We start from the raw sequence: 23520 nt of genomic DNA, 5'->3' as shown, positions 1-23520 counted from the left end.
ACATTCAGCATTGGTTTTCTGGGTGCTCCCTGGTAGTTCCCATATTTTCTCCTTCCCTTCCAGGGTGTTGGTCAGTGGGTGTTTTCTGCATATCTGCTTTAGAACTTGTCAGGGACTGAAGGAGGCCAGGAGTTGTAGCTCCACCCAGCTGGCAGAGGGTTGGGGTGGGAGGGCAGTACTAACGAACTCATGCTAGTTCCCAGAGATTTGATAGTTTCTTCACATTGTTGGGGGAATCTGTTTGGCAGTTTTGAGGCTTTGGTCTCTTTGAATCCAGCAGTTTGTATTGGTTTTCTGATTTTCTGGATGCTTTCCCTGGGGGGGGGGGGGTGCAGAGCAGGTGGCACCTGCTCTCTCTGCCTCTATGAGTGGAGGGCCAGGTTCTGGCTTTGTGCCCCTGGTAGTCCAAACAGAACTTATATTAATACTTTCCTAATTGAATCCACCAAAATCTAGCTCTGTTGTGTTTTTGTTGATTTTTTCCTGCCGGCAGTCATTTCTTAATTTTGTCAGCACTGTTTACTCTATGGCAACTTTTTCTTGTCCATTTTTTTTTTCACGTCCCCTTGCACATTTGTTTTATCTCGCCTATTTTTCAAATTCAGGACACATTTCAGTTTCTTGGGACACCACTCATGGTCATCAACCTGTTCTACAATATTTAAGGATTTGAAATATCCAGGGAGCTCCTCTGATGTACACAAGTGGTCTCTTGTAACTGCTGGGGTGATGCCATTGGCAATTATGGGTGCTTTGGTACTGTTCAAATTTTGTACTGGGACAAAAACTCAAAACAACCTAATGATAATGACTGGTACCCTATAGAAATTGTCATACATTGAGGATAGAGATTGTAAGGGTTAATAGCATGCATCAATAGGAAACTTGAGCATGCTGGGTTATGGTTGTGTAAATGTAAGAAGTAAGGCAACAGTTCTTAGTTACATAGGAAAACCTAAAGTTCTTTCATTGGAAAACCTCATGTTAATATATAATTAGATCTGTTTGAAGGTCTTAACATTGAATAGTTCGGCTAAAATATTTAACATTTGTCAGTTTTTCTTTTCATTGTGTAATTTCTACATTACACAATAATTTAGCCTTGCTGCTCATAATTAGTAGATAAAAGCTCTGTTTAATATTGATTTATGTATGTTTATATATTGTTTCAATTGATTTTACATTAGAAACATGCCCTTTCTGGGGGGAACCCGTTCGGCTCCCAGGAGCTTATCCAGGCTGATATAAAACTATTAGACTTTGGCATCAGTAAATGTGAATGGAGTTCTTAGGCCTACCGGGGATCACGAGCCAGAACCTGCCCCCCCCCCCTTCCGAGAGGCATGAGGAGCAATGGCCTTTAGAAATTAATGCACATGTGATTTGGAGCATTCTATGTCTGCCATTGACCAGGTCAGGCACCTAGAAAGGTAAGCATTCCAAAACAAACCCCCTATTCTGGTTGAAACTACTACTAAAAGTCAAACGAGTAGACAGAACTCCCTAAAGGAAAACAAGTAAACAAGCATGACATCACCACGTTGGCATGCCACCGTCTGCACAGCCCCACCCCCCTCACCGGGAGGGGGAAGGGAGAGCTCCAGACCCCTGGCGCCGGCAACCCACACCTCTAGTTCTCGGCTGATGTGATTGTGACTTGGTCGTGTGACTCTGCTCCTGTTTCTTGTCTCAGTGCTAGGCCTTGTGTTTAGTGCTGTCTTCGGGGTGGTGCGTGAGCTGGGAGTAATCTTCACAGGTGCTCGGGCTGCATGCGCTTAGGGTTCCCTTCCTTAAGTGCCCTGTAAGTACTGCCCTTGGGGCTTGGGGTTATTTTCCACAAGTCACCTTGAGGTCTACCTCTGTTGGTCTTTTGCTGCATGGTAATTGACCACCCTGAGTGTGCTGGGAGTTTTCTTCCTCCCTTGTTGTCCTTAGGGTAAGGGGTAGTTTGCACTAGTAGGGGTGCAGGGTACTGCACGGCTAGTTATTACCTATTATAGCGACCGGCTCTGTTTCGCCTGGGATACGTTGTCCTCTTGCGGCATTTTTCTTATGTTTTTGTTTTCCTGCCTGGTGGAGGTGGGGGGGAACTGGCCTTTTGGTTCATGGCCCCCTGTCTCTGACTTAGGTTTTATATATCTCTGTTTCTGGGTGGTACCCCCTGCTAGGCGTCCGTGAGTGGACACGTCCAGAGGGTTCAGCTCTTAGCAGTTTTGATTGGTAGACTTGGGCGCTGGTTCGCAGTACCCTGCCTGGGCTTACCATTAGCGATACCAGTCTAAGGGCCCTGGGAAACCCAGCGGGGGCGCTAGGAGTCCGACGGATGTGATCCCTGGGTCTCCTCTTGCGTTGTGCAAGTTTGAGGGTACTCAGTTTGCTGAGTACCTCTTTCCCCCAGTTCTGCTGTCACTCCACGTCCTAGCCGGCCCAGCCTTGGTTTCAGGCGCTGCTTGCTCGGTGTCCAAACTCGGGAGGTTTCGAGTGGCTCCGCCTCTTTTTAGATGATTGGTCTTGTTCGTTATGTGACTGATTCGATCTTGTCCTCGAGTCTTCACATCTGGTATTTTTGACTCGGGGTCTATCACCATCTGTATGGTGATTAGGTGGCTTTGTTGATGGTGTCCCACCTGCGTGCTCATCTCGGGGGCAGTATGAAGTTTCTTGGCGGTCCTTCCATTTCTTTTTGTCTCTTCGTAGGTGTACTTCGCTTTCTGTTCAGGTGGTGGTCTTGTCCTTTCTCTTGTGGCTGTTTCAGGGCTTTCATCTTATGCCGAGTACTGTCGCCTCGTATCGTGCAGCACTGGTGGAGCCGCTGCGTCTTGCTTTCAGCATTGATGTTACTTCTGCGCCATTTTGCAAGCTGTCTCGGGGTGTTATCTCGCCTTCAGCCTGCTCATGCACCCCCTGAGCCGTCCTGGTCGTTAGACAGGGTGCTTTCTTAACTCTCTTCCCCTTCGGTTTGTAGTGGCCCCTTCGTTTCAGGATTCTCTCTCCAAGGCTCTTTTTTTTTTTTTCCTGTTGGCATTGCCCCCTGGGGGTCGGGTCGTGGAGCTTCATGTTCTCTGGCACAGAGGTTTCTGCTCTTTTGGCTGTGGTGATAGGGTTATTCTTTTGCGGCCATCTCCTTCTTTTCTGGCGAAGAATGAGATGGCTGCTTTCCGGAGGGGTCCTTGGGTTGTTGGTGCTTGGTTGGTCAGGTAAGGGGTGCATCATGGGTTGTGTCGAGTTGCAGCTCTCTGCCGTTATTTGCGCGCCACGGCGTCTGTGTCCAGGGACACGCTTTGGGTTGATCTGGTTTCCCTTCTTCCATGTTCCAGGCTTGGGTCTTCCAGGTTGTCCACAAGGTTATTCAGTCTAGCCAGCCTGCAGTCTATCCCCCGTGCCCACGATGTTCGTAAATTTGCTGCTCTTGCTGCCGTCTTCGGTCACGTATCTTGTGCTGACATTCGGGTGTGGTTTTTTTGCGGTCGAACAGGGTCCTGGTTGCGCGCTACCTGGTCAATGTTCCGGGGCCTAGTCAGGCCTGTGTCACGTTGTGTCGGTGGTTGCAGCCAGTTGTCTCGACTTCGCGTTTAGAGGCGAGTGCCGACCGCATCCCGGGTAAGTCTCTTGTTTTTGTCTTTTGGTAAGTAGCTCTGGGGAGCCAAAGGGGCTACCCCCAGAAAACCAGCATTGAATGTAATGAAATGCCATTTTCTGGGTGAGACCCTGAGGCTCCCCGGCATTCCTCCCTTCCTCCCTTCAGTCCGCGATTTTTTTTGTGTGTTGACATTCAGCCTTTGAACTGGAGGTGTGGGTCGCCGGCACAAAGGGTCTGGGGTTCCATCTTTCCCCTCTCGGAGAGGAGGGAGCTGCACAGACAGCAGCGTGGCAACGTGGTGACGTCATGCTTGTTTGCTTGTTTTTTTGGGGGGAGTTCTGTCAACTCGTTTGACTTTTAGTAGTACTGTAGTTTCATCCAGAATAGGGGGTTTGTTTTGGGATGCTTACCTTTCTGGATGCCTGACCTGGTCAATGGCAGACATAAAATGTTCCAATTCATATGTGCATTTCTATAGGCCGTTGTTCCTCGTGCCTCACTGAGGGTGCCATGTTCTGGCTCGTGGTCCCTGTTAGGCCTAAGAACTCCATTCACACTGATGCCAAAGTCTAATGGTTTCATATCAGCCTCGATAAGCTCCAGGAAACCTCCGGGTCTCACCCAAAAAATGGCATTTCATTACATTCAATGCTAGTTTTTTCTTGTAGGAAATAATATAGTTTAATCACACTATATCTATATAAATAAAAATGGAACTGTTCGTTTGTGCATAAGTGCTAATCTCCGAAAGTTCTTCACCGAATGTTTTGAAATTTTCACACAACGTTCCATTCCATATACCTACTATATAGATGTCACGTCTGTAATGGCAAAAAAACATTCTTTTCATGTGAGGGAAATTTTCAAAACCTCTTTACTGATTATTTTGAAATTTTGACACAACGTTGCATTCGAATAGGCGCATCTTTTTATATATATACTATATACATGCCTCATCTCTGACAGGAAAAAAACATGCTTTTTTTTTTTTTTTTTTTTTTTGAAAAACAGCACCATCTGTTGGACATAGGAGCAACACACGCTGTAATCTCCAAAAGTTCTTCACCGATTGCTTTGAAATTTTGACACAACGTTGCATTCAAATTGGTGCGTCTTTTTATGTACCTGCCACCCCTGTGACAGATAAAAACATGCGTTTTTGGAAAAACAGCGCCATCTGTTGCACATAAGACCAACACGTGCTATACTGAATATGTTACGATTCCATTTCAGTGTTTCCGATTTCATTGATAAATTTAATTTTCATAAATTTTGATTTTTTAATTTTGATTTAATTATTTTGTGTGACATTGCCTTGGAATTGAGCTATGTTGTTTACCATGCCATTCATTTCGTGAGTATAGTTTATTTTTTAATTTTTTAATTTTTCATTTGTTTTTTTGAACTGTTTTTCTTATATTTCAGTGATGGGAACATCTAGGGCCAGATTCACGAAGCAGTTACGCAAGTACTTACGAACGTGTACATCGTTCCTCAATCTTTGATGGCTTTGGTTACATTTATTAAACAGTTTACAAGCACGAAAACTTGCCAATCAACTGTTGTTATTGTTATAAAAAGCCTCCTGGTGCTTCGGAGCTCATTAACTGTTTAATAATCATAAACAAAGCTGCCAAAGATTGAGAAAAGATGTTCAGGTTTGTAAGTGTTTGCGTAACTAATTTGTGAATCTAGCCCCAGATCATTTGATGGTCCCAATTTTCTGATGGGAACATCAGATCATTTGATCATCAGACGAGGGAGTGGGGAATGGTGGGTAGGACGAGGGGACGGGAGTGGGGAATGGTGGGTAGGACGAGGGGACGGGAGTGGGGGATGGTGGGGAGGACGAGGGGACAGGGGAGGGGGTAATGTTGGGGAAGGACGAGGGGAATAGAGAATGGTTGGGAGGACAAGGGGATAGTGGAATGGTTTGGAGGACGAGGGGATGCTGGAGTGGAGGATGAAGGGGAAGAAAAAGGGACGAGGGAGTGAGGAATGGTTGGGAGGACGAGGGGACGGGGGAGTGAGGAATGGTTGGGAAGACGAGGGGACGGGGGAGGGGGGAAAATGGTGGGGAGGACTGGGAGACGGGGGAAGTTTGCTGTGGCTCAGCAACGCACATGTGTTGCTGAGCCACAGCAATGCGTGGCCGGGTACAGCTAGTTTATTTATATATCTTGTATTGATACAGTATTAATATTTACAGATGCTGAGTAGATTGGTAAACTGTCCACGTGTAATTCGAACAATGCCAAACACTCCATCAATGGTTGGACAGGGATGCTGCTGTGAGTATACTCCACTTGAATATCCCAGAATTTTGCTACATGTTTGATACTAGAAATAAGTTATACTTTGGTAACAGACTAAACAATCTCAACCTGATCATACTCGAAAGAGAAACCCAGAATAAATACAGTAATGTGCCAGATACTGAGAGGGATAAAGGAGATGGTCAGGTACAACCTTCAATACAATAGCTATTATATAATACAGGAAAACAATGCATGAACACAGATGGAAATTAAAGTCATCAGTGAACCAGAGAGATGTGAAGAACTATTGGGTTCATTATCTGCAAGAAAATAAACATGTGGAATGAAGTGTAAGTAAATGTCAAGATGAACTGGCTCCACAATACCAAATATCTGGTACCACAATATACTCACTCCACAATATCCGGTACCTAAAAATTGGGAGTAATAGTTGCATCTGGTACCCGATAGTTAAGAGTTGGGTGACAAAGGGTGGGGGTCTTGTTCTTTGCATACACAGGGTGGGGGTCATACATACAAAGGGTAGGGGTCATACTCTGCATGTTTCTTCTGCTCCTTCTGTCTCGGGCGTTGTTTCACCTCCGGCCTGCTCATGCCCCTTATCTCTCTTCCCCCTCGGTTTGATGTGGCCCCTTCAGTTCAGGATTGTTTCTCAGATTTCTGCTCTTTGGGGTTCTGGTGATTTGGTTTGTTCATTTGCAACCGTCTCTTTTTTTCTGGTGAGATTGGGACGGCTGTTTTCTGGAGGAGGTGCATCTTCTTGTGTCCGGTTGTGGCTCTTAGCCATTGCCTGCGTGGCATGGCCTCTGTGGCCTTACCTTGAGGTTACCTGGAGGTGCTTCCGGGGCTTAGTGTCCCCGCAGCCCGGTCGTCGACCAGGCCTCCTGGTTGCCGGACTGATCAACCAGGCTGTTGGACGCGGCTGCTCGCAGCCTGACGTATGAGTCACAGCCTGGTTGATCAGGTATCCTTTGGAGGTGCTTATCCAGTTCTCTCTTGAACACTGTGAGGGGTCGGCCAGTTATGCCCCTTATGTGTAGTGGAAGCATGTTGAACAGTCTCGGCCTCTGATGTTGATAGAGTTCTCTCTCAGAGTGAGCACCGTGGAGCATCCTGTGTCTTCGGAGGAAGACAAGCCTGTACATAATCGTGTAGTGATAACCCCCGTGTGCAACTGTTATATATTTATTTATGGTGGTGGTGAATATATATATATAAATTGGAACATTTGTATCCCTCCCGGGTATGGGTGCCGGTCGGCCGAGCGGACAGCACGCTGGACTTGTGATCCTGTGGTCCTGGGTTCGATCCCAGGCGCCGGCGAGAAACAATGGGCAGAGTTTCTTTCACCCTATGCCCCTGTTACCTAGCAGTAAATAGGTACCTGGGTGTTAGCCAGCTGTCACGGGCTGCTTCCTGGGGGTGGAGGCCTGGTCGAGGACCGGGCCGCGGGGGACACTAAAAAGCCCCGAAATCATCTCAAGATAAGATAACCTCCCCCTTTAATTTAACTTGCGTTACGGAACACACCCCTTGAAAGCCTCTACTAACCTGGGGCCGAATACCCAAACTCCCATCAGAGAAGAACCTGGTTGCGTCCCAGTAGGGCCGTAACACCGCTGCTTTTCAACGGGAGTATTCTGCACATCCTGCCATGTCTTCTGGTCTCATGTGATGATATTTCTGTGTGCAGGTTTGGGACCAGCCCCTCAATTATTTTCCATGTATAGATTATTATGTATCTCTCCCGCCTGCGCTCAAGGGAATACAGATTTAGGCTCTTTAGTCGGTCCCAGTAGTTTAGAAGTTTTACTGAGTGGATTCTAGCAGTAAAGGATCTCTGCACGCTCTCCAGGTCAGCAATTTCTCCAGCTTTGAAAGGGGCTGTCATTGTGCAGCAGTACTCTACTCTAGAGAGCACAAGCGTTTTGAAAAGTATGATCATCGGTACAGCATCTCTAGTGTGAAAAGTTCTTGTTATCCAACCTGTCATTTTTCTTGCAGTTGTGACGGCTACTTTATTGTGTTCTTTAAAGGTAAGGTCTTCCAACATGAGTACACCCAGATCCTTTACATTGCCTTTTAATTCTATGTTATGATTTGCCTGAGTTTTGTACGTGGTTTCCGTTTTTATATTTTCATTTTTCCGTAGCGCATGAGCTGGAACTTATCTTCATTAAACACCATATTATTTTCTGTAGCCCATAGAAAGACCTGATCTACGTCTGATTGGAGGTTTGCCGTGTCCTCTATGTTGCCTACTCTCATGAAGATCCTAGTGTCATCTGCAAAGGATGATACAGTGCTATAGGTTGTGTTCTTGTCTATGTCCTACATGAGGATGAGAAAAAGTACTGGAGCAAGCACAGTACCCTGGGGGACTGAGCTCTTCACAGTTGATGGGCTGGATGTTATTTTGTTGACTATTACACATTGGGTTCTGTTAGTCAGGAAATTGTAGATCCATCTGCCTATTTTTCCGGTAATTCCTTTTGAACGCATTTTATGTGCAATAACACCATGGTCACATTTGTCGAAAGCTTTTGTGAAATCTGTGTAAATTACATCAGCATTTTGTTTGTCGTCCATAGCATCTAGTGTCATATCATAGTGGTCCAACAACTGCGACAGGTAAGAGCGCCCTGTTTTGAAACCATGTTGTCTGGGGTTATGGAGGTGCTGTGATTCCATGCATTTTGTGATCTTACTTCTTAGCACTCAAAATTTTTTATGATGTGCGATGTTAGTGCTATCAGTCTGTAATTTTTTGCATCTGCGTTATTTCCTCCTTTATGGAGTGGTGCTATCTCTGCTGTTTTTAGTATGTCAGGGATAACGCCAGTATCTAGGCATTGTCTCCACAGAATGTGAAGGGCTTGCGATAGTGTTTTTTTTACAGTTCTTGATGAATATGGAGTTCCAAGAATCCGGGCCTGGTGCAGAGTGCATAGGCATACTGTTTATGGCTTCTTCAAAATCCAGTGGGGATAGGGTGACGTCTGATATATGATTTGATGTTGGTATCGTATCCATGAAAAATTCATTTGGGTTATCAATCTTTAGTGCGTTTAGTGGCTCGCTGAAAACAGTCAGTACTGCTACCTCAGTAACTTGCTCATTTCTTTGTTGTCATCCGTGAAAGTTCTATCTCCCTTTCGCAGGGGCCCGATACTATATGTTGTTTTTGATCTTGATTTTGCATAGGAGAAAAAATATTTCGGATTTCTCTCTACTTTCACTGATGGCCTTTTGCTCTGCCTCTCCTAGGGTTTTGTATGATTCTTGTTCTATTGTTTCTATTTCTCTACCTAACCTTCTTCGCCGTTCTTGAGATAGGGTGCGAGATAGGGTGCCTTGGCCGCGCTTTGGGTTGATCCGGGTTCCCTTCATCCCTGTTCCAGGGTTCGGATCTCCTGGGTCGTCCATGGGGTCATTCGGTGTTGCCAGTTGTCTTGCTATCGGGTTCCAGCACGTGGTTTCCGCCTCCCGAGTTTTTCCCTCTTTTGTCCTTATGTCTTTGGGTAGACAGCGCCGGGAAGCCAAAGGGGTTCCTCCTAGAAAAACCAGTGTTGAATGTAATGAAATGCCATTTTCTGGGTGAGACTCGGAGGCTCCCTGGCATCCCTCCCTCCTTCTGGTCAGCATCTTTTTTGCATATTTTGATATCCAGTCTCGGAACTGAAGGTGTAGGTTGCTAGCGCGAAGGGTCAGGGCTCCCCCTTCCCTCTCCCAGAGAGGGTGTAGTTGCGCAGATGGCGGTGCAGCAAGTGGTGACGTCATGCTCGTTTGCTTGCTTTTCTTTGAGTTCTGTCCACTCGTTTGACTTTCAGTAGTACAGTAGTTTCAACCAGAATAGAGGGATTGTTTTGTGATGCTTACTTTTCTGGGTGCCGGACCAGGTCGATGGCAGACATAGAATGCTCCAAATCACATATGTTATTCTGTAGGCTCATTGCTCCTTGTGCCTCTGAGGGGGCCCAGGTTCTGGCTCATGGTTCCCGGTAGGCCTATGAACTCCATTCACACTGACTGATCCCAAAGTCTAATATATTACATATCAGCCTGGATAGCTTCGGCAAGCCTCCTGGGTCTCGACCAGAAAATGGCGTTTCATTACATTCAACGATGGTTTTATGTTCAGAAACCAAAAAAAGCAAAAAAAAAAACAAAAACAATTAAATTCTTCACAAAGAATTCAAGTGCGATCGTCACTAGGCAAGAGACACTAGTAAACTGAACCGCGCCTCGCCCGTGCCACCAGGAAGCACGAGCTCAGTCGACCCATACATGTATCAACAAACTTGCCAAGTGAGGCAAAGCTTGTATACCAACTCGAATTTTACAAAGAAATTGAGCTCGTAACCTGAAAAATTTGTAAAGCGGGGCATTTGTTAATCGAAGTTCCACTGTATATTGCACTTCCGGTTTCGTTGCACTTGGTGAGTAGTTCCACTACTGTATTTGCAGACCACAAACACAGTACATGGTTAACCTTTCATATTGTATGGAAATACCTGAATTTACTTGAGGAGTCACTAACATTAGTGGCCTCGACGAGGACAGGAAGCTAGCGGCTTGGCATAGGACTCCCATTAACTTTGGTGCGGGGATGACGCAGTATGGTGTCAAAAATGTATTTGACAAATGTGCGGGAATGACGCATTGGTGCGTCAAAAATTAAAAAATTTCGGCCTGCTTTCGGCTTGGCCGCAGGTGGGGCGCGTCGTGGTTTTAGACATTATATGCACATACTCCTGTAGGGAATTCTATTGCAAACACGTTGATACCAAAATGAAAACCCTAGGACAAGAATTGAGGTGACCAAAGTGGAAAGAGTATACACATTTTGTTGCAACTTTCATGCTCGTGGGTAATGTGCGCCCAATTTCTCGGTTTGGTGCGGATGGTACGCTGGGCTTTTGAACTTTATATGCATATGCTCCAGTAGGGACTTCTATTGCAAACACATTGATACCAAAATTAAAGACCTAGGACAGGAATTGAGATGACCAGAGTGAAAGGAGTATACACATTTATTGCTCTTGCGCGCTCACGGGTAGCGAGCTGCCTACCTTGGGGTGGTCTGGCGCTCGCTCGCCCAGAGCGTGAAAGTGTTAAATATATTCACTACTCTGTTCATACTTTAACATTACCCAATTCCACTTTTTCATGGGGTGGGCACTACTCAAGAATAAACAGAGGTTAAGTATTTTATGGAGATTTGTGTATGGTTATCAGTAATAATACAGTACCCTGGTAGTTTAATCAATATTGTATTTTTTTTATATAGTAAAGAATTAAAATGAGAAAGGAAGTACTGTAATAATTATCAAAATAAGGCACAAAAAATTGAAGACTATTTAGCACCATCTGTGTCACAGAATATTAAACAAAACTCCTAGATGTAAGTAGTGAATTTATTTTTAATATTTCAGTATACACCCTTGGCACACACACTTCTTCCGGTGACAGTGCTGTCGTGAGTACAATGTTTAAATCTGTTGGATTCTGTGCCGAAATTCCTGAGTACCAAATGGATGCTGCTTGTGGCTTGGCAGGATCGGGACCAGCATATGTAAGTATGTATAGCACTGTATTATGAAGCAATTCAAATGAAGGGTAATAAGTATGTCATGCATGTACAGAAGAATCTTCTATAGGCACACTTTTTGAAGTTGGAGACTTATGGATACAGTGCAGCATAAGGTATTCTGTGGTTGTGGGACATTACACCCCAGAATCTAAAGTAAATTACAACACCCCAGAAAGTATAATACACTGCTGTATTTGTACATTATGATGTCCTGAATGTACAATATTACACAGTACAGTATGGTGCTCCTGAATGTATCATACCTGGTACTATACAGTAGGGTATTCTAGAATTTAAAAGACTACTATGTTCAGTGCAGTACTGAATTGCAGTATTAAATAATGCTCTTGAAATATGCATTGCAATAGTACTGTATTTTTACAGTACAGGCCAGGTTCTGGTTCGTGGACCCCGGTAGGCATTAGAACTCCATTCGAAGGGCTGTTGCCACAGTCTAATATATGCATATCAGCCCGGTAAGCTCTGGGGAGCCTCCAGGACTCGCCCAGAAAATGGCATTTCATCACATTCAACGCCTGGTTTTTTATTTATATATACAAGAGTTCTTACATTCTTCTAAAGTCTCTGACATGCATAGTGTTTTGGGCAGGCCCTTATTCATAGTTTGCCCTGGAATATGACCCACCAAACTGTTTAACAAGCAGGGTCACATTCACTGCAGGATGAACAGAGGCGTAAGGTTAAGGATTAGTACTTAGTCAATCCTTCCCAACCAGGATGTGAGCTCAGGTCAAATTGGGTTCCACTGCTCCGCAGGGGGATACTACTGCACCATAGGGACTGCTTAATAATTCCTAACTGTATGAATAGTTCCACTCTCTCGTAAGTATTTTAGTGGAAAAAGATTTGCCATCTATTAGCATATGGTGTCTTCAATTATTGGATACTGAAACTCTATTCAATAATTTGTTGAACTGATGGATGTTAATCATTATTAGAATAATGTTGTATGTATCACCCAGTTGTATTGATGGCCATACTTTACACTACTTCATTTTCTACCATGGCCACTGGCAACACCAGTGACCTGGTGGAATTTTCTCTCAGCTCACTATGAATAAAGTATGGCAACTAAAATTTTGGGTAATTTTCTGAGTGGCATTTTTTCACTATACAGTAAATATGAAAGACTATTTTTGTTTAATTTCAGAAAGAAGTTTTACTTATTGTATCTGAGCTTCAATAATTGCACACTCAAAGGGTTAATGTCTCTTGGTTTGAAGCAATGTCAGCATTTATATTAGAAAGTGATTAATATAATAAAAATTATGTTCTTATTTGTCTTTCAATACAGTAATATAGTACCAATAAACTAACCTGAAAGTTTTTGTTTTTTTACTAGATATATGTTGCCATAGAAGCCCTTGCAGATGGGGGAGTGAAGATGGGTCTTCCTCGCCAACTAGCCCAGACCATAGCTGCTCAAATGGTAAGGTTTGGTGTTGATTACACTACACCTCTAGTATCATTACACTTAATTCATACCCACACAAGAGTTTTAAACATAGCATATTAATTAGGTATTATTGTTAGGAATACCTTGAAATTTTGTCAAGTTATCTTTTCTGGGAGGGTCCACTCAGTAGCTCCTTGCCAAACCCTACAAAATTGCAACAGTCCCCTTTGAGATTTCTGGCCTACCAGGAGCCAGGACCAATAGTTGACTCTGAGGTAAGGGTAGCATAGAAATCTGAGATGTTACCAAGGACACTTTAAAGGACAAGGGATGTTAAAGGACACTTTAAATTAACAGTTTTCATGTTTTGAAACCTTAGGTTCCATGTTGCCCTCCTAACCTATTAAGAGGGCCCAAAACTTGCTGTTTTGGGTCTATTTTATTTGGAAAATAAATTTCCAATTTGGATTACGGCAATTTTTGGCCGTATCGCATACGAGAGAAAAGGGACGTTATTTGTAAGAGGACGGGTTGCAGTGACACCTTCCACCCTGAGTTCTGTGGGGTTTTGCTCTCCCCATGTGGCTCTACTTTCTACCCTCCTCATGTGGTTCGGACATGCTGAGTGACTTCTGTTTTGAGTTGGCTTGCTCATTTATGGCAGTCTGGGTTCTATGCCTGGTTGGTTGCCCCAGTGGTGCCCTAACTGGTGTTTAGGAACCCAGAATTGGAGAGGTGTTGATGTCTTCTGCCTTGGTTCTGTTTGCACCTCCTCTTCCATACCTTCTGGAGCGTAGTTCACCCCTTCCTCCCCTTTCTGCCCTGGAATATCAAGAGGGATTTCTGGTCAGAGCAGGGTTTCTTGGGATGTGGCAGGGTTTCCTTCCAGCCAGGCCCCCCTATCTTTGAAGTCTCTCCACTAGACTCCACTTGTCCACGCCCACTGCATGGGGTAGAAATTAGCATTGCTACGGGGCCCTCTTCTGCGATTTCCAGGGCTTCAGGGACGTTAGGCGTCAGAGTTAGACCCTCGGGTCCCACTTTGATCCTTTGTGGGCTGTGGTGTCTTTTGCTGGGGGGGTGGATGGAAGTTTTATTATCTCCCACTCCCTTTATGCTTTCTATATGGGTGCGGCTCACCTCAACGTTCGTTTCCGAGTGCCTTTGGGTTCTTCAGTTTCATCTTTTCCTGGGATTTCCTCGGGAGTGGTCGAGCCGGCCTAGTCTATTTAGTGGGTGTCCCAGTTGTTCTCAGACCCAAGACAGGACTCTGCGGACCACTGGTACATCCTTCGTCTTTGGATTTCGGAACGACTTCATCCCCTGCTCGACCTTCAGCATGACCACTTTGGTTCAAGTTCACCTGCTACTACAGGCTGTAGCTTGGATGGTGTACTTGGACCTCAAGGATGCAGATTAGCATGTCCCCATTCCTTCGGGGTTCAGGGACTGTCTAGGGGGTTTGTTACGGGGCTGGCATTGGTCCCCAGTCGGCCCAAGTGTACGCTGGTCAGGGATCTGGTCTTTTCTAGCTCTTCAGGTTTGGGTTCCTGGTGAACTGGTGGAAGTCCCAGTTGGTGCCATCCCAGGTTCGGACTTGGCTGGGCCTCGTTTGGTACTCTTAGTTTGGATCTTCAGCAATTGAGTGGGAACCTGAACAATGACTGTATTGTCTTTTCCCTTGGTAGGATTTAACACCAGGCGATGTACCAATTTCTCTGGTTCTCTCCCTTCCACTACACTTGGGATCTGCAGGTCCGGGCCCCAACTGTTCTTCATTAGCTCTCTCTTTGCCAGTTTACCCTACAGGTTTTGGAGCTTCTGTCTTGGTTAGGGCTTCATGACCAGTATTCATCAAGGTGCCTGGGGTTAGTGGTAGAGTCTTTTCCCTCAGGCATGCAGTACGATTTACAGATCTGCGACTGTGTGGCATGCCCTGAAGGAGGATTCAGCTTCCTCCAGGCTTAGTGCTCTGGCTTCACTCTGCTCCCAAGTAGTTCATTGTATAAACCAAGGAGTCGCTTTTGTCTATCACCCTGTGGAGCCGAATGATTTGATTGGCTCGACTTCTAGCATCTCGGGGTTTGGTTCTCCACAAGTTCATGTGTGGGGTGTATCCTCAGATGCGTTGCCTCATTTTCAGCTCATCTCCACAGAGTGGACCATTGACAAATTCATTGACAAGGTGGTCTATATGGCTCCACATAGGAGCCATCTCTCATCCTACATGACCCAATTTGCAAGATTTGCAATGGAGGCTTCTCCACTGGACTGGACTAGTTGAGGGGCATTTACCATTTTCCCCCGGTTCACTTGTTGTCCAGTTTGTTGTTTCATTCAGGGAGTGTGGTCCTTCTGGCCGGTAGGTAGCCGGCCCAGCCTTGGTTTTTGGTGCTCCTAGCACGGTGTTCCAACCCGGCCATTTTCTTGGGGCTCTCCTCTTCCAGCAAATTGGCCTGACGGTGTACTTTGATGGTTCAAACTTCTCCTTTGCTCTACGTGAATGGAGTGTTTGATGCATATCTACTGCCATTTGCATGGTGAGCAGGTGGCTGGTTTGTTAGTGTCTTACCTGCATCTTTCTTCTAAGTGGTAGTATGAGGCTACTTGGCGCTCATTCTGCCACTATTTCTCTCTTCACTGTCTGTTTTCGGTCTGAATTAGGACTGTCCTCTCCTTTTTTTGTTGTAGTTTCTTGATCAATATCTCATGCTGCCTCTTATCGTTCAGCTTTGGTGGAGCCGCTGTTGCTTGCTTTGAATGTCAACACCTCCACAGCTCCATTTTGCAAATTGTCTCATGTGCTTTTCTATCTCTGGCCTGCTCATGCTCCTCCTGAGCTGTCCTGGTCTCTTGAATGTGTGTTGGTGTTTCTTTGCTTGTGCCTTCATATCACTTCCTTGTAATCACTGATAGGTAAGCATTTGTGCCATGTACAGGGTATGATGACATTATATACTGTAATATCGATTGTTGTCAATAAATCTTCTTGGCATATTTCTAAACAAAGTCATTCCCTTATTTTTCTATCAAATTGGAAACATGCATTTAAGTTTTGTTCATATAAATTAAAGCATTGATGTCATGTATAATACTGACTGCTCAGCTAAGTGCTCCAGAACCATTGACATAACTCTTACATATTAATAATTTTGCACATATAAATATGATTCACTTCCTAGGTTAAAGGAGCTGCAACAATGGTTCTTGAAAGTGGGAAGCATCCAGGTCAGCTGAAGGATGAAGTGTGCTCACCAGGAGGCACCACTATTACAGCCATGCATACTTTAGAGGGGAATGGCTTTAGGTGAGACTTGAATGTTGTCACATGCTTAACACTTAAATAATTTAAAATTGCATTATATGTTAACGGTCAAGTATAAAGCAATAAGAGGGTAACCAAAAAAAAGGTATTAAAAGGCATAATTTAAAATAGAATATAATTTACACGAGTGAGTAGTCCTAAGTTAGTTTTGGGCAGGTAGCGATAATATTCGAAGAATGTGAGAATGAGGTGTTAAGAGTAAAACAAAGGAATACATTTATATACTGTACTTACTGTAGTAAAGACATATTATAATAAAGATGTTATCCTTCTGCCGTGGCATTTACTTGCCGGATTGCTTTCCGAGTGCAAGTTTTTCTGGGCTGGCACTCGGTACTGTAGTTTCCCGGTACATTAGCTCTGTTACCACCTGGCATATACCTGTTGATTCTAAGGATCAGTGTCTCTGTAGCTCGGTCTCTGACCAGGCCTACTGGTATAACAAAGCCCACCATTGTATCCCGGGCAACAAGCACTGCTGCTACCCTTTACACGGTACTAATTGCATTGATATAACTCCAAACAACTGAAAGTGTCTGCCCTTGCAGCAGAAAATCCTCGCCCAGTTATCAGGGAAAGGGGGGAATTGACCAAGGTGTTGACCATATCTTGACCATTCTTACAGCCCAGATGAAAGGAAATGTTACTCATAAAACAAATAATGCTGCCACCACTCCTAGAACTTTGATAAGGCTAATTGACTCAGGAGGACGACCAGTCAACTAATACAGAGTGCTTGGGAAATTCTATCTTTTTATACTTACTGGATGAATGGAATTACTTTTAATTTAAACTCATGACTTACAAAGGGGATATACTGTATTTACTCATAAAAATGCTCAAGACCACTGGTAAAGTCCAAATCAATTAAAGAACTATGACTCGGAAATAATTAAGGGAAAATATATAAAATACACAGGAGAATAACTTAGTAACTTTATTTAATGCAAAATTAATTAACCCTATCCTAGTAACATCCCATCCTTAAGAGGCATGGATAATGGGCTACAAATTGTACAAGGAACTCAAACAATAGCTTCATCACTGCTTTCTCAGCCTGTGTTCTGGCTCCATAGTAGATCACCCCACTCTCTCAAGCACCCCCAAGGTCACACTGGCACACATGTCTCGTATCCTTCAAGATAGTGAAAGTTCCACCCACTCAGGTTCTCCTGCTCAAGAAAACTCCTCCTCTCACTAGGACTATAATAAATTTGAACTAGTCATTGGCCCTGGCACTCTCAGCCAATGAGGAAGTCTTAATACTTTTGTTGCCCTGGCAGGCAACCCACCACACACTTCAAGGTAGGCCGAGCAATGCGCGCTAACTCACGACCACCCACAAATGTTTATAATCTTTTTAGCTTTCTAATCTCAATTTTTGTGCTGTTGTTCAATTTGGTATCAAATTGTTCACAATAGAATGCTCTAAAGGAATATGTGCATATAAGAACATATATGTCTCACTTCTCTGTACTTTAGACCTGCCGTGCACCACAAGGTAGGTCGAGAGCTCATAACTCTAATGTTTATTTTCTCTTCAGCTTTCTCACCTCAATTTTTGTGCTACGTCGTTCAATTTGGTATGAAGTGGTTCACAATAGAATGCTGTAAAGGGATATTTGCATATAAGAACATATGTCTCACTTTTTTATACTTTCAACAAAAACTCAATAACTTTTCCCTCGTTTGTTTCTTTCAATGCTTTCATCATGGATTGGCTCTGTTCTTGATCAGTATCCATCTGGAAGTCAATTTGCAGTGTTTATAAAGCTGGTAACAACAAATACCCGAGAGAAAATAACCAGACTGGGGAAACTTTTTGACTCGAGGGGAGGCCGCAGCTGTCACTAGCAAGGTCATGCGAGCTGTGAGCCTCCAGCTTGGGTGGGTGCTCACACGTAGACAGGATGCCACGTGGGGTATACAGAGAATGGGCAGAAGTTCGCACACATTTTAAAACATGTCTCATAGTATTCGGACAATAAATGGAATTTCTACATTATTGATGCTATTTATTTCTGTGGAGAGCCCCTACGGCTCTCTGGAGCTCACCGGGCTAATATGAATGTACAGTACTGTAGAAACTCGATAATCCGGAGCTGCTGATTCCAGAAAACGCCCTAATCCAGCAAAAATCATGGCCGGATAAAGTTACTGTATATCCCTATCCGGACTAAAGTTATGTCCATAAAAGCCGGACTACCGGATATTTGGCCTGATCAGCGTATACTGATGGAGTTGGAAGCCTAAAAATCTCTAAAAAATCAAGGGTTGACCTGCCGCTGAATATAAAATGTGAACCTTTACCATTAAGAGATAAACAAGTGAAACGCCCTGCCTAACACTCGTTGTACACCACCACCAGGAAAGGAGGGAGTCAGGAGGTAGCACATATGAAGTGTGTGTGAACCAGATATGACTGGCGTTAACCCTTCCAAGGGAGGGTTACAATAACCTGTTGTTTCCTTTCGTCTGTTTTAAATATATGTAGTGCACAATTAGATGGTTTGCTTGAATCCCACAATTCAGAACACAGGTGTGTGCGATTTGAACTTTGACTGGTATTTGATTAAGTGCCATTTCGCTTTAAAGTGTCCTCAATTATAAAGTGCTGTAATTAACACTTATACTGACAAGAATGTAAGTAGTGCTATTTAGTCATTATAGCATCCACTCTTTCCAAAAGTTCATTCAGGGCAAGGCAAGAAAGTGTGGCATACCATCCTTGTAGAGGTTACTTTTGTAATGTTGACTTACCAAGTTTGTCAAAACAAGGCAACTCTCTCTCCAAACCTCTTATAGTTGAAAGCACAAATGTTTGCAGGTTTTATCTAGTTACTCATGTCTAGGTGCTTTCCCCATACACTGGTAAACAAGAAAGCACTCATGAATGCAGTCAGCAGCACAAGTGTTAATATTCAATCCTCACAATTCTTTAAATTTTCTAAAGAATATTTTTTTAACAGAAAAATTATAGGTACAGTATTTGCATTCCTAAAAATATAACTTAAAATTTCCATGTATTCTTTCTTTGCAGAAATGCCCTTGTATCAGCAGTGGAAGCCTCATCGTTGCGCTCCAAAGAGTTAGGTAGTAAGAAATAAATATTAGTGCCTCGAGTTTATTGATGAATAATTCCAGTATAGCAAAGGATAAGATAAATTAAATGGCATCCATATATTCACCATTCCTCCCATACACAGCACCATTATATTTAATGTGTGTACACAGCAGCACAGCTAAAAGCACAGCATGCATACATGGCAGTAGCAGCACAGCTGAGCACACATACACAGCTGAGCATAGCATGTATATGAAGCATTAGAATCAGCACAGCATGCATATACAGCAGCAGCACAACTGAGCACAGCATGTATACAGAGCAGCACCACAACAACTAAGCACAGTACACATACACAACAGCACAACTGAGACAGCATGTATACAGAGTAGCAACCCAACAGCTAGGCACAATACACATACACAGCAGCACCCCAACAGCTGGGCACAGTACACAGCAAAACTGAGCACAGCATGTATACAGAGCAGCACCCCAACATTTGAGCACAGTACACATCAGAAGCACAGCATGTATACATTTGAGCACCCCAACAGTACACATACATAGAAGCAGTAGATCATCCACTGCCTCTCAGACAAGGCGCGGTGTGTGGTGCTCCTCGCGAGTTGTCGCTTATAAACAATGGTACCGTATTATTATTGCTTTTGCTACCAACATTTTGTTGAGCACTGATTATCATCTACACTTACTGAATGTACCAGTCCTCCTCTTGGGCTGCTGCTTACACTTCTCTCACATTCACTCACCAGTTCTTCAAATTATCTTGGCCCACAACACCAGCTTAGTTTATATACATTTACACCATGTCTTCTCAATGTACCATTCCTTAGTCTGTCTCCTGCCCCATCAAAGTCAGAGAGAAGGTAAGTGTGAGAAATGCCAAATATAGGTATAATTCATTTGTTAAATGTTTATATATAATCTCACTGCTCTCATATAATGAGATTTAATGTTTAATTACAGTTGCAATTCAAAATTGTATACAATGATACATGTTTAGTTTTGTGAACCTTGTATGCTTCTTAATGAAAGACCATTATCCAAATGATTTACAGTATACAGTAGTACTGTATTTGGCTAGTAACAATGTCACTCCTACTAGGATGAAGAGGCACGAATTGTCAGATCATTCCACTTGCATCTTAATTATATCAAATGTGAAATTAAATATTAAGATCAAGGCCAATAATGGGATTGTAAAGCCATGATCATATAAGCACTTGGTAGGTAATTTAAAAAAAAAAAGTAAGCATATGAAACTTTACCTGTAAATTGGTACAAACAGTTTAAAAGGTATGCCCATAGTTTGAATTCCTGTTAAAAATCCACAATTTTTTTTATGTATTTATAATGTAATTATTTTTACGTTATAATAAAAAGCATTACCTAATAAAAACATGTACAGTATTTTAGTTTTTTATGATGCCAAGTACAAAAAAAGAATGCAGATGTGGTACACACACACTTTGCAAAGGCATTTGATAAATGTGACCATGGAGTGATAGCCCACAAAACGAAGTCAATAGGAATAACAGGTAAAGTAGGATGATGGATATTAAATTTTGTCAAACAATGCAAATAGTAACAGTTTATTTTATTTCATTAAGTCCAAGCAGTGAAAAGCTCTGTACCTCAGTGTAGTCATTGCACTCAAAATAAGCCCCCGACTTTGTACGTACAGTATACGGATCATCGTTTCTGCCTTTGCCGCAGTATTAGGTTCCTTTCTGGGAGAAGCTCTTTGTGGCTTCCTGAAGCAATCTTGCCAAGATGGTCCAAACTACTGGATTGCATCAGCCATGGAGTTCAGTTCAACCTTAGGGGCCCGTCTCCAGCATATGACCCACTCACAAAGATGCATGAAGCAGGTGATAATTCACCGCCTCATCAGGGAAAGCACCCAGAAAGTTGGTGAATGAATACAAACCACAGCTGGGTTCATATGAGACCAAACCTTCTTTAACTAACCAACCTCCTCTTTCCAGAGGATGTTGTTGGTGATGTAGCAGCAGTCTCTCTCTCTTGCTGCTACATCACATTGACCTATTTTGGACTTCCTTTATACTCATGCTTTCTGATCTTGTTCTTGGTGGATGGGTAGGGTTAGGATATTGCCTGCTGTCTGTGAAGGTAGGCCACTTGGTGGACTTGCATTATTCCAGGTACAGTATATATATTCCAGGTCATACATGTATGCACCTTCCATGGCTGGTTCATGCCAGCCCTTTTGCATTTTGACCCTTTGACAGGGTGGTTGTGTGGCTGCTCGCTCAGTTTGCCAGCTCCTAGTCTCATGATTTATCAGCTTATCGGGTCATTTCTTGTGACCTGCAGTGGAGTCTGTCAATCTCTTCCCCTTTTCAGGGGGTCTGGGCTTTTGGGGTGGCAGCCCTCTTGCTCCTGCCTAAATCAGGTCATTTCAGAATGTTTCTGTTGGTTACGGTGCAGTCAAAACGATCACGTCTCCTCAGTGAGTGTCCCGTCTCTTCCCAGTTCTGAAGGAGGACTCAGTGGAGCTCTGATTTATCTTTGGTATCTCGGCCTTGAACAACAACATCCCTTTCAGTACATTCCAGATGACCACTTTGGCCCAGGTTCACCTCATATTAGAAGTGGGTTCTTAGATGATATTCCTGGACCTTCGGGACATGTACTGGCACATTGCTATTCATACGGGGTTCATGAATCGGTTAGGGATTATAGTTGGGCATCAAGCTTACTACTTTCAGATTCTTCCCACTTGAATCTGGCTGCCCACATTTTCACCAGGTTGATTCGGGTCATGGTAACTAGTCTCTGGTTGTTGGAGTTCATGAAATGGTCTACTTCAGTGACTGGCTGGTGTGGGCCCCCCAGTCAATCAGTGTGTCTGCTAACAAGGGATCTGTTTCTTTTGCCAGCTTTCCAGGTTTCAAGTTTCGGGTTTCTGGTGAACTGGTGCAAGTGCCATTTGGTTCCATCCCAGGCTCAGATTTGGCTAGGCTTCATGTGGGATTCTCAGTCGGCATTACTTTCCCCTTCCTCTGGTAGCTTTACTTCAACTGCAATGCCGTTGCATGCTGGTATTGGGGCAGTGCTGGGTGACTAGGCAGTTTCTCATGAGGTTGTGCAGAAGCCTGAACTTTGCCCGAGTTGTTTTCCCACTGGGCAGGGTGTGGCTTCAGGGGCTGTTCTGGGTTTTTTGGTTTCGCCCCCTTTTGTCTACTGCAACAACTGGGTTGCAGTAGAGACGAGAATTTGCACTTTTGTCGGCTGCTGTGTCGCTAGCTTCCTCTTCAGACTTTCTGGGATTCAGTATCCTGGTGCCTGCCTCTCCCCCACCCACCTCACTTGAAGTCTTTACAGGCACCTTGTTTCTGGGTTGGAACTTTGTGACCAACGCTCACCAGGCCATTCAGGGTTATATTGATCGTCTCATTTCTGTTAGGCGAGCAGTATGGTGCAGGGGTCTGTGGCTGTGTGGCATGCCTGAGTCTTCAGGGCATACCACACTCCTTTGGAGATTCAGACTCCTCCAGGCTCTGTGCTCCGACTCCATTCAGACTGAACCAAGTGGTTCATCATTTGAGCCAGATGGGGGCTTTCTTAGGGATTGGTTCTCCATGTGGTTCAGGGAATATCCAGAGCCCTCATGGATAAACTATCCTAATTCCTTTTCCTCTCCATGGAGTGAACCATTGATGTCATCTATTTCCTGTGGCTTTGCGAGGTGTTCAGGCATCTCTGACATAAATCTCTGTGTTGGCTTGGAATTGGAACCTTCCTCTTTATGCAGTTGCATTACCAAAGCAGGAGGCCCTTGCGATGACTGCCTTTTGGCTGAACTGGCTTCTGTGGGATTTCTGTACCTCTTTCTCCAGGTCCAGCTGAAGCTCCAGGTCCTGGCCAGGTTGGAGTGCTACCTAGGAAAGGTGGTCCTTCTGGCTTCTTGGTGGCTCATCCTTGGTTTCAGGTGCTTCTTGCTTAATATCCAAACCCGGGCATTATGCCAACCTCTTTTAGAAGACTGCCCAGTGACGTACATAACTCATCAAAATTATGCAGCACCCTGGAGTGTACCTGGATAGGGTTCTGGGAGTTCTACTCCACAAGTCAAGCCCTGGGCAAGGCTTGACCTGTGAGAGCTTGGTCCAACAGGCTTGGAGCGGCCTGCAGGCCCACATATCCACCACAGCCCGGTTGGTCCAGCACTTCTTGAAGAAAACTATCTAATTTTCTCTTGATGTCTACATTTGTTCCTG

General features: G+C 44.1%; 1 protein-coding gene across 1 annotated transcript in view; it reads left to right on the top strand.

Annotated features, from left to right (window-relative positions):
- Positions 1–20686, top strand: part of LOC123773875 (uncharacterized) — a 42631-nt gene extending 21945 nt beyond the window's left edge. The window contains exons 5-9 of the mRNA XM_069318840.1: positions 5790–5871; positions 11295–11434; positions 12816–12902; positions 16052–16176; positions 19235–20686. Of these exons, the coding sequence (XP_069174941.1) occupies positions 5790–5871; positions 11295–11434; positions 12816–12902; positions 16052–16176; positions 19235–19301 (501 nt within the window). The 3' untranslated portion in view covers positions 19302–20686. The remainder of the gene's footprint in view (positions 1–5789; positions 5872–11294; positions 11435–12815; positions 12903–16051; positions 16177–19234) is intronic.
- Positions 20687–23520: the final 2834 nt, after the last annotated feature.

This window comes from Procambarus clarkii, chromosome 91 (genome assembly GCF_040958095.1).
Source record: "Procambarus clarkii isolate CNS0578487 chromosome 91, FALCON_Pclarkii_2.0, whole genome shotgun sequence".
Taxonomy (NCBI): Eukaryota; Metazoa; Arthropoda; class Malacostraca; order Decapoda; family Cambaridae; genus Procambarus; species Procambarus clarkii.
The sequence above is the reverse complement of the archived record's forward strand: the minus strand, read 5'-3'. Positions and strand labels throughout refer to the sequence as shown.